Source organism: Amphiura filiformis, chromosome 19, assembly GCF_039555335.1.
Source record: "Amphiura filiformis chromosome 19, Afil_fr2py, whole genome shotgun sequence".
Taxonomy (NCBI): Eukaryota; Metazoa; Echinodermata; class Ophiuroidea; order Amphilepidida; family Amphiuridae; genus Amphiura; species Amphiura filiformis.
The window spans coordinates 46,581,699-46,594,917 of NC_092646.1; the positions used below are offsets into that span (position 1 = coordinate 46,581,699).

General features: G+C 37.8%; 1 protein-coding gene across 6 annotated transcripts in view; it reads right to left on the reverse strand.

Annotated features, from left to right (window-relative positions):
• Positions 1-706: 706 nt before the first annotated feature.
• LOC140141382 (cyclin-dependent kinase 8-like) overlaps positions 707-13,219 on the reverse strand; it is a 31,809-nt gene continuing 19,296 nt past the window's right edge. For 3 of the 6 annotated variants that reach the window (XM_072163234.1, XM_072163233.1, XM_072163232.1), the window contains exons 12-14: positions 12,515-12,592; positions 4,990-5,109; positions 707-1,619 (exon numbers count right to left, since the gene is read on the reverse strand). In XM_072163234.1, the coding sequence (XP_072019335.1) occupies positions 1,464-1,619; positions 4,990-5,109; positions 12,515-12,592 (354 nt within the window). In that variant the 3' untranslated portion in view covers positions 707-1,463. The remainder of the gene's footprint in view (positions 1,620-4,989; positions 5,110-12,514; positions 12,593-13,219) is intronic. The other 3 variants (XM_072163235.1, XM_072163237.1, XM_072163236.1) reach the window with 3 other exon arrangements.

Here is a 13,219-nt window from a genome sequence, read left to right on the forward strand (position 1 = left end):
AACATAGTTGAGCCGTTTTCATTGAGTGTTATCTTGGTTTAATAGCTTTTAATAGGGTTTAAGTCCTTCAAAGGTCGTGGTGAGTTCTACTGTAGACATGACTGCATCATGATTATTTTTAAGTCAACAACATTCAACAATATGATCACCGTGATAGTATGAGAGTATCAGTACCGTGGGTGTCAGTGATCCTGGCCTGACACAGTAGACAAACAAACAAACAAACACGCCACACACATGACACATGCATGCAAGGTAACATTGAATATACACTAATCAAACAATGGTATTGATCCTGTACAACTGGTCGTGGTTTATTTACAATCGATTCATTTAAAATCCCCATAGTAAACATTAATTTTGGCAAGAGTTTTCTCTCTGGAATGAGGATGCATCCACTGGCTCCGCGTAATGAAAAGATCTAACATGATTGGTCAATTTAGCTCCGCGAAGCGAAAAGTAAGCTACGCCAGTAGCAGCTCCACGTTAGGGCGGTTACGGCCAGCCATATATTGATCATGCGAAAATCGTAAAACATAGAATAGAAACAGTGTGGCAGGCGCCAAAATCTCAAATTGTATGCTTAGCCTGAGTTGCACGGCCTATCTCGAATAAAATCACCATGCGTAGTTGTTGAAAAACGTGAGGATTCATCGTACTATCACGGCAATTTTTAACACGAAGATATAGGGATGATGACGGTGTGTACTGGGGATGATGCTGCTGACTGTATGTCACCATCTTCCCCTGTTGTTCTATATATGAAAACATCAAAGTTCAGTTCATACTTCTAATAATGGTGCTGCCTCTGCTGTGGCATGATACTGCTGGCTATATGTTGCCGTGCCACCCATCTTACTAGACGAAAACATCAGTCTTTGTGTCAAAGTTCAGTTCATATATCTAATAATGGTGCTGCCTCTGCTGGGCATGATACTGCTGGCTATATGTTGCCGTGCCACCCATCTTACTAGACGAAAACATCAGTCTTTGTGTCAAAGTTCAGTTCATATATCTAATAATGGTGCTGCCGTTGCTGGGCATGATGTTGCTGGCTTTATGTCGCCATGCTACCCATCATTCCAGACAAAAACAGCAGTCTTTGAGTCAAAGTTCAGTTCATATATCTAATAATGGTGCTGCCTCTGCTGGGGACGATGTTGTTGGCTATATGTTGCCGTGCTACCCATCATTCCAGACAAAAACATCAGTCTTTGAGTCAAAGTTCAGTTCATATATCTAATAATGGTGCTGCCTCTGCTGGGGATGATGTTGTTGGCTATATGTCACCGTGCTACCCATCGTCCTAGACAAAAACATCAGTCTTTGAGTCAAAGTTTAGTTCATATATCTAATAATGGTGCTGCCTCTGCTGTGGATGATGTTGTTGGCTATATGTCACTGTGCTACCCATCGTCCTAGACAAAAACATCAGTCTTTGAGTCAAAGTTTAGTTCATATGTCTAATAATGGTGCTGCCTCTGCTGTGGATGATGTTGTTGGCTATATGTCGCCGTGCTACCCGTTGTACTAGATGAGAACATTAATCCTTGCTGCTGCTTGGCCGTATTACTACTTTGAGAGCTTCCTCCCTGCTGGTATCCAGACATCATATGTTTCTGAAAATCAGAGAATAAAAAAAATACAATATATAATGAAAGACAGAGATAAAAAAACTAAATCGCGTCTGACGTCACTGTCAATCGAATACCCTACGACCTTGATTGGTTAATAGCGCGTAAAAGGAAGGCCGATTTATCTGGGCATTGTTGACATGGTGCCTTCGGGAAAGAAAGTTTTTGAGATGGTTTGTATGTTTGAAGGTGCAAAATTGAAAATAAGGCACTTGGTTATACCACCGCTATTTTAAAAAATAGCATACGTTTGTGAAGGTTGTCATTCATCCAGGTATAATAAATATTTAATTGGAATCATAAAACTAATCAACTGGACTCACTTTTATTTTGAGAGGCTACAGTATCGCACCTTATCCTGCGTGCATCTTCAGACCTTTTTCCGCCAGGTCATCAGACGGCCTGAAGATGCACCTAGGGTAAGGTGCAATACCGTGGCCTCTCAAAATAAAAGTGAGTCCAGTTGATTAGTTTTGATTCCAATTAAATATCTATACAAGACACTTGCAAGACAAACCTGATCTACAAGTAAAACCAAAGGAAAACATTTATAGGGCTGCTGATAAACTAAAGATTATTAGCATACATGTCCTGAAGTGGCCAATGGGCCTCCCAGTCCCCCGCAACATGCCTGCCATGCATGTCCTATCTCTTATTGTCTCTTACAAAAATATTAAGTAAAAACAAAGGAAAATATGCATAATGATGAAATGATGATAATCAGCAACTGCATCCTGAAGTGGCCAAAGGGCCTCTAAGTCCCCCTCAAGCTCAACATGCCTGCCGTGCATGCCTCGTCTCTTTTTGGCCATAGACCTTTTCAAATGGAGTCATTCTGATAAAACCCGAAGCATGAAATAAATTCCCTCATCGCACGCGCATAAAAGTACCTCTTCAGCATCATGTACAGTGCCAAGTTCCAATGTGTAACAGGCACCATAAACTACGATGAACTTTCGACGGTCAATTATAGATGAGAGAGGTACTTTTGCCAATGATACTAAATATGCAATCAAGCGTGTGGGAGTATGTTTTGTTTAAGAGACTGACTTGTGGAAGAGGTGATGCATAAAAACAAATGTTCCACTTTTACAGTATGTAAACTGTTGAATTTAGTTGGAATTCCTAGTCTTCCTCAGTGGGGAGGGTTGGGTCCGCTGGTCCAAAAAATTTGCTATAGCAACCTAACCAAAATCCTACCCCTGACTCTAACCATGACCTTGACCCTAACCCCAACTTTCGGATTAGCGACTCCGTTTTATTTTTCCGACTAGTGAACCATTTTTCATTAATAGCAAACCTTAGGAATAGCATACAGGCCCCAGTGGGGATGTGGATTTTTCAGTTGAAATTCATACACCCCCTATGGAAGACATGACCCTACTCTTCTACACAGGGGGGGGGGGTTCAAATGGAGTCACGCATTCAGGTAACCCCATTTGAAATTCACACACTCGGTGTGGGAGATTAAGGTCATGTTTTCCATAGGGGTGTATAGACTTCAATTGGAATAGCCCTTACAGATCACACTAAATCCATACACCCTCTATGGAAGACATGACCTTAATCTTCCACTCTCCTATAAGGCCAAAAAAAAAAATTGTTTGCTTGCCCTCGAATGGATTTTAAAAATTGGGTCGGTCGGTAGGGAAAAGTTTTTTGTTTTTTCTTTCCGTTTCCCAGAAACAGACATGGCGAATACCGAATGCAATTAATGGTTCAAGCATTTCCGTAGCAGCAACATCACGCCATAGTCCAGCATCTGTGCTCGCCACTTGCACCTTAAACAATTGTAGCATGTAGGCCTACGTTGAAGTGTACAATTCTCCTACATGTAGTGTTTTCTGCTTTTCAAAACTATCATATTAATCAGCGTGTTCGGTCCCTTGCTTCACCTGTACAGCTAGCGCTACTCGTGTTGTGTCCGCCATGTTTTTAGTGAAATCATATTTATACCGAGCGATTTGTGCTCTTAATAAAAGTAGCCTCAACAAACATGTTGAAAAAAATAGTGCAATGTTACTTCCTAGTCGATACGAACAAATATCATGAATCTAAATATTTATAAACAAGAAATGAATATCTGGTACAACTGTTTTCAAATTTTATCTACTTTTACCATATTTTAACATCTGCTATATTGTATCCATTCTTGCACGATATGCATGGTTATATTTTGCCTGTAAATTAACTCATCCCTAGATGCGCCGTCCGAAATGTGCATGTGGATAGCAAATTGTATTAGAGCTTAGACGCTGAGATGGTATACGAAATTGCGGAACCCGACAGTCAGGTACAGCCGGACACGTAAACATGCAGGATATGGTATTTTACAACGTTTCTTTTAAATCATCGGTCTGTTCATACGAAAAATACATGCCATTTTTGGGGAAATCGAAAAAAAAACCCTTTTTTCAAAAAAAAAAGTTCTATGGTCGGGACTGCCGAGACGGTCGGTCGGACGAGGGCAAGCAAACAACTTTTTTTTTTTTTGGCCTAAGGGAGTATGAATTTCAAATGGGGATACATGAATGTGAAAATTACCATCTTAATTAACTTTCCAGCTTTTGATTATGATGATTTAGTTTCAGGTACACTGTATTTTTTATGCAATAATAATGTATATTCCAAATTTTCGACAAAAAGAAACGCTGTTCTACGGTCGGTCGGTCGTTTTTTTTGTTTGGTTTTTTGACCTCAAAAAATCACCAAAATCTGTAGTTATTTTGTAATTTGGGGAAATACAAAAAAATATTTTGCCCTGAAACTTTCGAAATTTGCATCGGCATTTATTTGTACAGGAAAAATTTGTTTCCCACGGTTTTTAAAAGTCTGAGTCTGTCGGGCCCATAGAACAGGGCCTCTAAGAACTGTTTTGATTGGTTACATGCTCATCTATCAGGGCACAGTTATTTAACCCCAATAAAGTTGCACATTCACTGGATGACCTCTGACAATTTGGGTACAAAAACTTATACTCCGCAACTTGAGGTCAAATTTTGCAATGAGTGTTTGATTGAGGTTTTTGAACTATTTATTTATTTATTTCTTATTTAACCTGGGGTGACCAATCAATGCACTGGCACTGTTCTCCCTTGGTTCCCAGGTGGCACAAGACCATACATATAATACACAATAAAAACGGCATATAAAACATTATATCATACGATTGCACATATTACAATAAATTACATCAAGAACTATGTCATTGGGATGAGGCTATTGTGGTCCCTAGTGCCTGTATTTGCTTGATTATTGGTCTTAATAGTTAGTTCAACAGCAAAGCAAATCAAATAGAAACTAAACAAACATAAAGTTAAAAAGAAACAGAAAATAAAATAAAACTAATAATCACCTTTACCTGTTGTGATGGGTACTCTGACGCCATCATGCCGCCTGGACCGCCGCTATGACTAGATGAGGGCGCTACTCGCATGCGCTTAGCACCTTGCGCATGGCTTGAAGAACCACCAGTCTGTATTGGAGAGAAAAAATAATTATGAGATTGTCAACTTGAATCTGTGGAATAGAAATGAAGCCATTCTGCTATTCCAGTTGAAATTCTTACACCCCTCTGGAAGGCATGGACTGTAATCTCCCACACAAGGGGTGTCGATTACAAATGGAGTCACCCACTCAGTGAACTACATTTTGAAATTCAAACTTCCTGTGTGGAAGATTAAGATCATGTCTTCAATAGGGGGTGTATGGATTTCAACCGGATTAGCCCATTTAGACTGGCAGCTAACACCACCTCCTTTGCACTGCCCAAAACAATAAGCCAATTGCAGACCTTTTATAACTTGAGATAGGCATGTCACAGGTAGGTAGGTCAAACTATACTTTTTTGTACGCCGTACCGTGGTCCCTGGGCATCATGGAAGAGCAGTGTTTCAACACTGAATGATTTACCTAGGTTAAATAGAGACAAAACAAATAATAAAAATCGATCATGTTAAAAATAACAGCCTCTCAAAGAAGTAAGGTCTTTGTTTTGTGCAAGTGGACTCTTCTATTTGAAATCCGTACACCCCTTATGGAAGACGTTAATCTTCCACACATAGGGGTGTAGATTTCAAATGGAGTCATTCATTTAGGTAACCCATTTGAAATTCACACTCAATGTGTGGAAGATTAAGGTCATGTGTGTACTTTTTGTAGAGACATTTTGCCAATGGCCAAAACAGATGAGAAACTTCATGTTGTTGGAAGTCCTGGAGGCTGCACAAAGCTATGAAGATGTTTGAGCTGGATGGCTCTGAGGTAAATACATAGTGAGAGAGAGAATGATTGATGAGTCTATATCAAATGATCAGTGCCAGAAGTGGGTCAAATTGTACACTACCGATTTTGGCAGTTTAATTATTTGTAATGTGATCTGTGAAAACCTTTCACATGTCTGTTTGTTTTATAAAGATAAAAAAGGCAAAAGCTTTTTTTCTTTATTTTTTCAATCCTTCTTTGCTCGTAGCTTTTGATGTTGAAGTCACAGGTACAAAATGAAAACAGTTCTAAATTTTCATGTTTTTAATTGCTGCTTTTTGTCTACAAAACTAAAAAATTTCACCATGTGAAGGGTTTTTGCCGGGGGCACTCAACTTTAGAAGTGACGGTATGTGCCTGTTAATAGGCCCCTTTTTTGAAGTAGACTAAACCCGATGACCCCTTTTTTTAAAGTCATACCCGATGACCCCCCTTTTTTTAGTTGCGGCTACCCAATGACCCTCTTTTTTTGGTTGCGGCTACCCAATGACCCCCTTTTTTCTAGATTTTCTAGAAGAGCATCATCAAAATGCAACAAAATAATGCAGAAACTTTCAAATTTTGATCTATTTTTTTTCAAAATTATGCCGAAACTTTCAAAATTTTGCTCCACTTTTTCAAAATTTTCTATCCCACATACCCTTCACTTCTAAAGTTGAGTGCCCCCCCCCCTGGTTTTTGCAGATTACATCACATTTATTTAAGCTAAGACACTGACAAGTGTCAGCATTTAATTAATCAGAAAATATGTTAAGTGTGACTGGAACATCAATCATGTCTTATGGACAGCAATCAACCAATCAGGAGAAGATTCAACAATTAGCCAATCAGAAAGAGTGTATGATAGAATCAATATTACACAGCAACTAACCAATTAGAAAAGGTGTAAGTGAATAATGGTTAGTCAAAAGGGTAAAGTTATTAATGTAGAACTGTGTTTAAAGGATTTTAGTGATTAAATCAATCATAGAGGCTGCACAGTTATAGTATACATAGAACTGCTTTAAATTCACAGCTACGCAACTAGTGCATCAAATTCAACTTACATATGGTATTAACAAAATATTAAGCAGGTAGTCCATATATCTACCTCTAGTCACCGGCACTAGCTTTGAAGTACAGCGTGTTCTGCGTTAGCTTAGTGTTACTTGGCGTGTGTACATACTTCTATGTACGCGATCAAAGAAACCATGCTAAGCCAACGCAGCACAGGCTGAACTTCAAAGCTAGTGCTGGTGACTTGAGGTAGATATATAGACTATACCCGAGTCCTTTGTTGTTCACATTGAGTCATGCTTTCAGTAACAACTGAAAAACATGACATTGAAGGTATGATGAATTCTGCAACTGCCATCTTGTGAACTTCATTTAGTACATGGGCCAATAATAAGCATGTTTACATGACAACTTCAGGGGTGTGAGAGGCCACAGACCAAATAAAGAGGAAATTTACTTTAAAAAACCCTGAAAAACAGTGTACAATCAGGGTAAAAATGCCAATTATGGGCTGGAAATAAAAGAAAATGTGTAAACTTTGTCAACAAAAAAAAAAAAAGCGAAATCTCACAACCCTGCCATTTTTTAAAAGGTTACACATAGGATGGACATTTTTTAAAAGGTTACACATAGGGCTGATATTTTACTCCGATGAGCATTATGTCCCTTGCAAGCAAACAAGATATATTCTTTATTCCAGTATAATGATCCTGCTTTCACCAAGATAGCAAAATGTCCAAAAATGAAGCAAACTTTCCCCCCAAATCCCAAAATTGAATGAGTTTCATGGATTCCACATTTTTTCCAGGCCTGCACTGTTCCCTAAGGCAAAAAAAAATTGTTTGTTTGTCCATAGAGGCTTATGAAAAAGTTGGGTCAGTAGGTCGGATTTTTTTTTTTTTTTTAATTTGAAGACTGGTAAATAAGTCAAAACACACAGCACTTTACTGGTTTAACTCTTGAGATGGTTCTGCATGTTATACTGTTCATTTTCTTTACATTTTCTTTCTTTAAATTTATAGTAACCACTGTTTTATACGATGTCCCATCGATGCCAAAAAAATAAAAAATAAAAAAAAAATAAATAAATAAAAAAATTCCAAAAAATAAAATAAAAAAAATAATAAAAAATAAATAAATAAATAAAAATTAAAAAAAATTAAAAAATTAAAAAAAAAGAAAAAAAGACACGGTCGGGACATGACCAGGGTACACGGTCGGTCGGACGTGGACAAACAAACAATTTTTTTGGGGGGGCCTAAGGCTAAAGTGTCCAGCCAAACTCCTTTTAATAGACCTTATCATATCGTGTGAATCGGCATCGGAAATGTTCGCAAAAAAATAATCACATGTACGCGAAGCGCCTATATACGCCTGCGTAAATACACATAAACGCTCCTCAACTGCGTGCATTGACGCAATGCACAACTGGCGTAAGTGCGCGCCCAAGAACTGCGTATGATGACCCGTTATTAAAAACTGGGTCATCACTTCGGAAAACTTCGATATTCATATGAAAAGGTCTATAGGGGTATATGCTCACCATTAACATTGGCCAATAGACATTTTTGGTAAATCCCATAAGCCTTAATTTAATCCCATATAAGATGTTGTAATTTGAGATCACGCAGATGTGCACATCGTTTAGCAAACTTCGTTTAATACTGCACACTTCAAAAACGTGATGTGAGCTGAAACTATGTGCGCATTGGCATAACAACATCACAGGTCTACCCGCAAAGGCTTATTGGTTGCAACGAAAAGGTCAATTAATGCTTTAAATGGTGGCGAAATAGGCTAAAACATAAAAATTACTTCAAGAGCTATCTAACGAACATGATAGTAATAATAAAAATAAAAATAGTAATAATAATAATAATAACAATAACAACAATAATAATAATAATAATAATAATAATAATAATAATAATAATAACAATAATGATAATAATAATTATAATGATAATAATAAAAATACTAACAATATTGATGATAGGAATAAATGACATAATCTTTTCCTGTAAACTTTGACAAGAGCGTATTTTAAGCGTACATCCCGTATTTACTGCATTGAAACACATTTGTCTCTGATTGGCTGCTGAGGCGATCTGCTGTTGCCGAGTGAAAATTTATGAATGAATGCAACATCACTTATAGTACACGCTCGTCAAAAGTTTAGAGCAAAATATTATAGTTGAGACGTTAACACACTACTTCAAGACTAGGTGAAATGTGAAGGCTCTGGCTATTCCAGTTGATACCCATACACCCCCTATGACAAACATGACCTTTATCTCCTATACAGGGAGTGTAGATTTCAAATGGAGTCACCCATACCGGTAACCTCATTTGAAATTCACATTCCCTGTGTGGGAGATTAAGGTCACGTCTTCCATTTGTGACACGATCTGGTCCATGGGGTTTATGGATTTCAACTGAAATAAAACATTACTTTGTTTCATGCCCTTTTGATATGAACAAGTCCCATAGAATACTATTCCCACAATATTAGCAGAATTTAGAGTGCACACCAGTAAATACAAGTCTCCTACACACTGGGAGAAAAAAATCAGTGTTTCAAACGAGGAAACGTGCAATACGACTGAATTAAATCCATTAGAAAAGGCTTAAAACCCAACTATTAGGCCCTGATTCATATTTAATCCTCATTTAGGCCTGGGAAATAGATTGTCTGTGAAAAATGAGCAGGATCTGACTTTTTATTACAATTTGGCTAAACTTTCAAAATGTGTTACATTTCAGAAACACCAAGCTATTTGTAAGGTGGCATACGCTGTATGGGCTATAGGGTGATCTAGTCGGCATTTTTCTGGAAAAAAATGCTGGACTCCGTATATAATTTCTACAATAGATGACTTCATCTGACCTTTGACTTGCAGAAAGGGTAAGTTTTGAAGAACTGAGTCGCTCTGGAGTCAAGAAAATGATGTTTTCCTGGACCCTGTTTGTACAGAAAGTCAATGGGAGCTATTTACTGGTGTGCACCCAGAAAGTCGCTATGGAGGAAAAGGGTTCTTTGAACATGCCAGAAAACAGTAGAAAACATAAGAATTCTTATAACGATGTATATTCATACGTAGCGGTAAACGTAAATAGAAAGCAAATTTAGACTTCTACGCTACTCAAATTTCACTCACCAGAGCGCTTTCACCGGGTCAACTAGTGTCTTCAGCGGATGTTATTGCTATGAAGATTTTGCTATTGACGTTATTTAGACAAGCTTGAAAAGAGGCTAACAGAACATAAATCCAAAGCGGGCAATTCCAAGTCAGCGATCAAGGAACATATTGACAGGAGCAAAGGGCACCAGATTGAAAGTGTTAGAGAGGGAGTCTAAGGACTTCCCTTGTAGGGTCTTGGAAGCCATCCATATCAGAACTAAAGGACCCAGACTGAACTCTGGCAAAGGGTTAGACATCAACCCTGTCTGTGTCAACCTCCTCTGGGACAACCTCCTGACCCCCTGGAACCAAGGGGGCCCACAACATCTTCCAGTTTGACGTCATCTACATCTGTGACGTCATCGGAGGTGTCCTAGTACTACATCACTAACAACAACAATCTTCAGAGCAATAACATCCGCTCAAGACGCTGGTTGACCCGGTGAAAGCGCTCCGGTGAGTGAAATTTGAGTAGCGTAGAAGTCTAAATTTGCTTTCTATATGAGAATTCTTCTTTGAAACATTGATTTTGACATAGACATATCGATTAATAGCCAGGGGTTTGTGTTCACTTCATGAGCACCGCTCTTTGCCAAACAAAGCTTTTATGCGTAATCAACCTATCAGATTACCAGTTTTTTTTGTTACAGTGAGTGTTATGAAGTGCTACATGGTGTTATTTCAGTATGTTAGTTAAATATTTTACCTGATGACCCCATGTTGACATTGCCTAAATAGGCTGTAGGCCTATAAGTTGAGTTGCTCTATGAAGAAGGACGTGAAATTGTACCACTACTGATCCCTACTGATAAGCTGTCAGGAAGAGCTTAGAAGTGTGACCACTAATTCAACAATTATCATCCTTGAGGCAATGAGCAATTAATTAACCAGACCAGGAACAGAGATCAAGCACAAGGTGACAGAACAGTGGATGATTGGGAGTGAAACTATTGGGGGGGGGGGTAATTACCAGTAATTGGGTGGATTATTGGCTTAGATTTTATGTCCTTTTTCAAAGAGCAACTCAACTTTATTTTCGCTCAAATGGGCATCTTGATTGATGACGTTGATCTTGTCCACCATCTTAACCCCCTAGCTTACTGAATAAATACTGCTCACTGTTTATGAACTGTTCTGATCTTGACTTGAAATGCTCTATATTCTAAATGATGGTGTGTATTCAAAACGTATTACCTCTACTATTAGTACTACACTGCACACAAAAAGTATCATAAAAGTATCTTAAAACAGAAGTGATATCTTACAGAAACTGAAGCTGAATTTATACTATATTCTGCTTATTCATTTGACATTATGCGGTTTAATTTTTTTAAGTTATAGACGAATCCAACGAGCCAAGTCATGGTCAGGATTTGGTCGGCCATATTAAGGTACCCACATGCACCAAACAGGTGTTGTGAGTACCCAATTGGGTGGATTAAACCTGCTTAAAATTCAATGTTAAATTCTTTTGTGTTGTAAACTGTAATCATTCTTTTGTCTACGTGTTACACGGGTGATAGAATGCAGTTTATAATACCCTTCAAGGCCGCATCATACCACATTTTAGGTGGGATAGTTGGGTACCCGTCGCGGCTAATGGCTGCCATTGAGGAGCAGGAATGCGTGAAATTGGATTCGTCTATACCAATTTGAATAAAACAGAGAACATTCCAAAAGTGACAAAATTGACATATTATGAGCGCAGTGAGTGAGTGTTGATCTGTCACAGTATAATGAGCCCATTAGAATAGCCGGTAGGAATCACCCTGAAAGAGGTAATAGCCCAAATTTGCCACTTATAAAATGCTCTCTTTTTCCATTCAATTCGGTATAACTTAATAAAGTCACATCATCCCAAAGTGATATCAATATAATTATGCAGAACAAAATTATCCATCTACTGATTACATTTATAGGAAAATGCCTTTAAGATGTTGCTCTTATTTGAAGGGTCCCGATACTTTTTGTGTGCAGTACATATAGATTATTATACATAAACAAATGATTTGAAAATTACAGAATTTGAATACCTGTCAAAGCGGAATTTTAAAAACAATTAAGCAAAGAAGTTCAAAATCAGCAAAGCGAGAAAAATTACAAGCGCAAAAATGTCCATGAAGAAATGGTTAGTCAGTGATATTAAATAATGTCAAAAGTTGAAAAAGTTAATGACAAAATTGAAAAAAAATAAATCCACAAAATTTAAAAATTTTATTCTTAATACAATTGTTTTTTGTTTAGTAGCACTCTCACCTCTATCACGCAGTTCCATGCATCAGCTATACAATATTGAAGAACTTAGCCTTCTAGAGACATTATGATCTATATTTAACCAAGCCTAATTTTTGCCCTTTTGACCCTTACTATTCAACACAATTAAAAAGCGAACTCTGCCCACTTAGAGATGAGAGTGCCACCTAATATAAGAGCACCTACACTGTTATGGCCGCCGGCAGAGGAATGTGCAAGTCGCATTCGTTGGGCGTGGACTAGGCTCGAAGACGAGCCGTTTTTCTGTAAAATGTAGCGGGATCAGAAAGAAATGGCAGACAAAAAATAAAACAAATGAAAACAGCAGCAAAATAAAACAAAAGGAACATAATAAGCAGCGATTTAAAACAATATTATAATATTCTATGAGGAGGGCACCCTCAATGTTATCCAATATTCTGAATTTTACACGATTATAATGCTTTTAGTAACTAACATACCCTACAAGTTTTAGATGCTGTAGTTGTGACAAAATCTGACGTTTTTAAAAAGACAATATGTGACATCGTTTTACTCATACAATCGAAATAAGAATGCATACCCAATGTCCATAATACTGTGCATAAATACTGGATGGTCATAACACATCAAAAAGACCAACCTTGAGTCATGATCGACATGCATTGGAGCTGGAATTTATTTTGCGATTTTCTTCGTTTTGCCTCATTTGTTCGGCTCCAAATTAAAAGGGGACATATCTGACAATGTGGAAAGGAAATACAAATCTTTTTCTTATGTTACTATATTGCTTTATTATCATTCAAGCATCCTAACAGATTGCCATTTTGGGCTATTCCAGTTGAAATCCATACACCCCCTATGGAAGACATGATGTTAATCTATCACAAATGGGGTGTAGATTTCAAATGG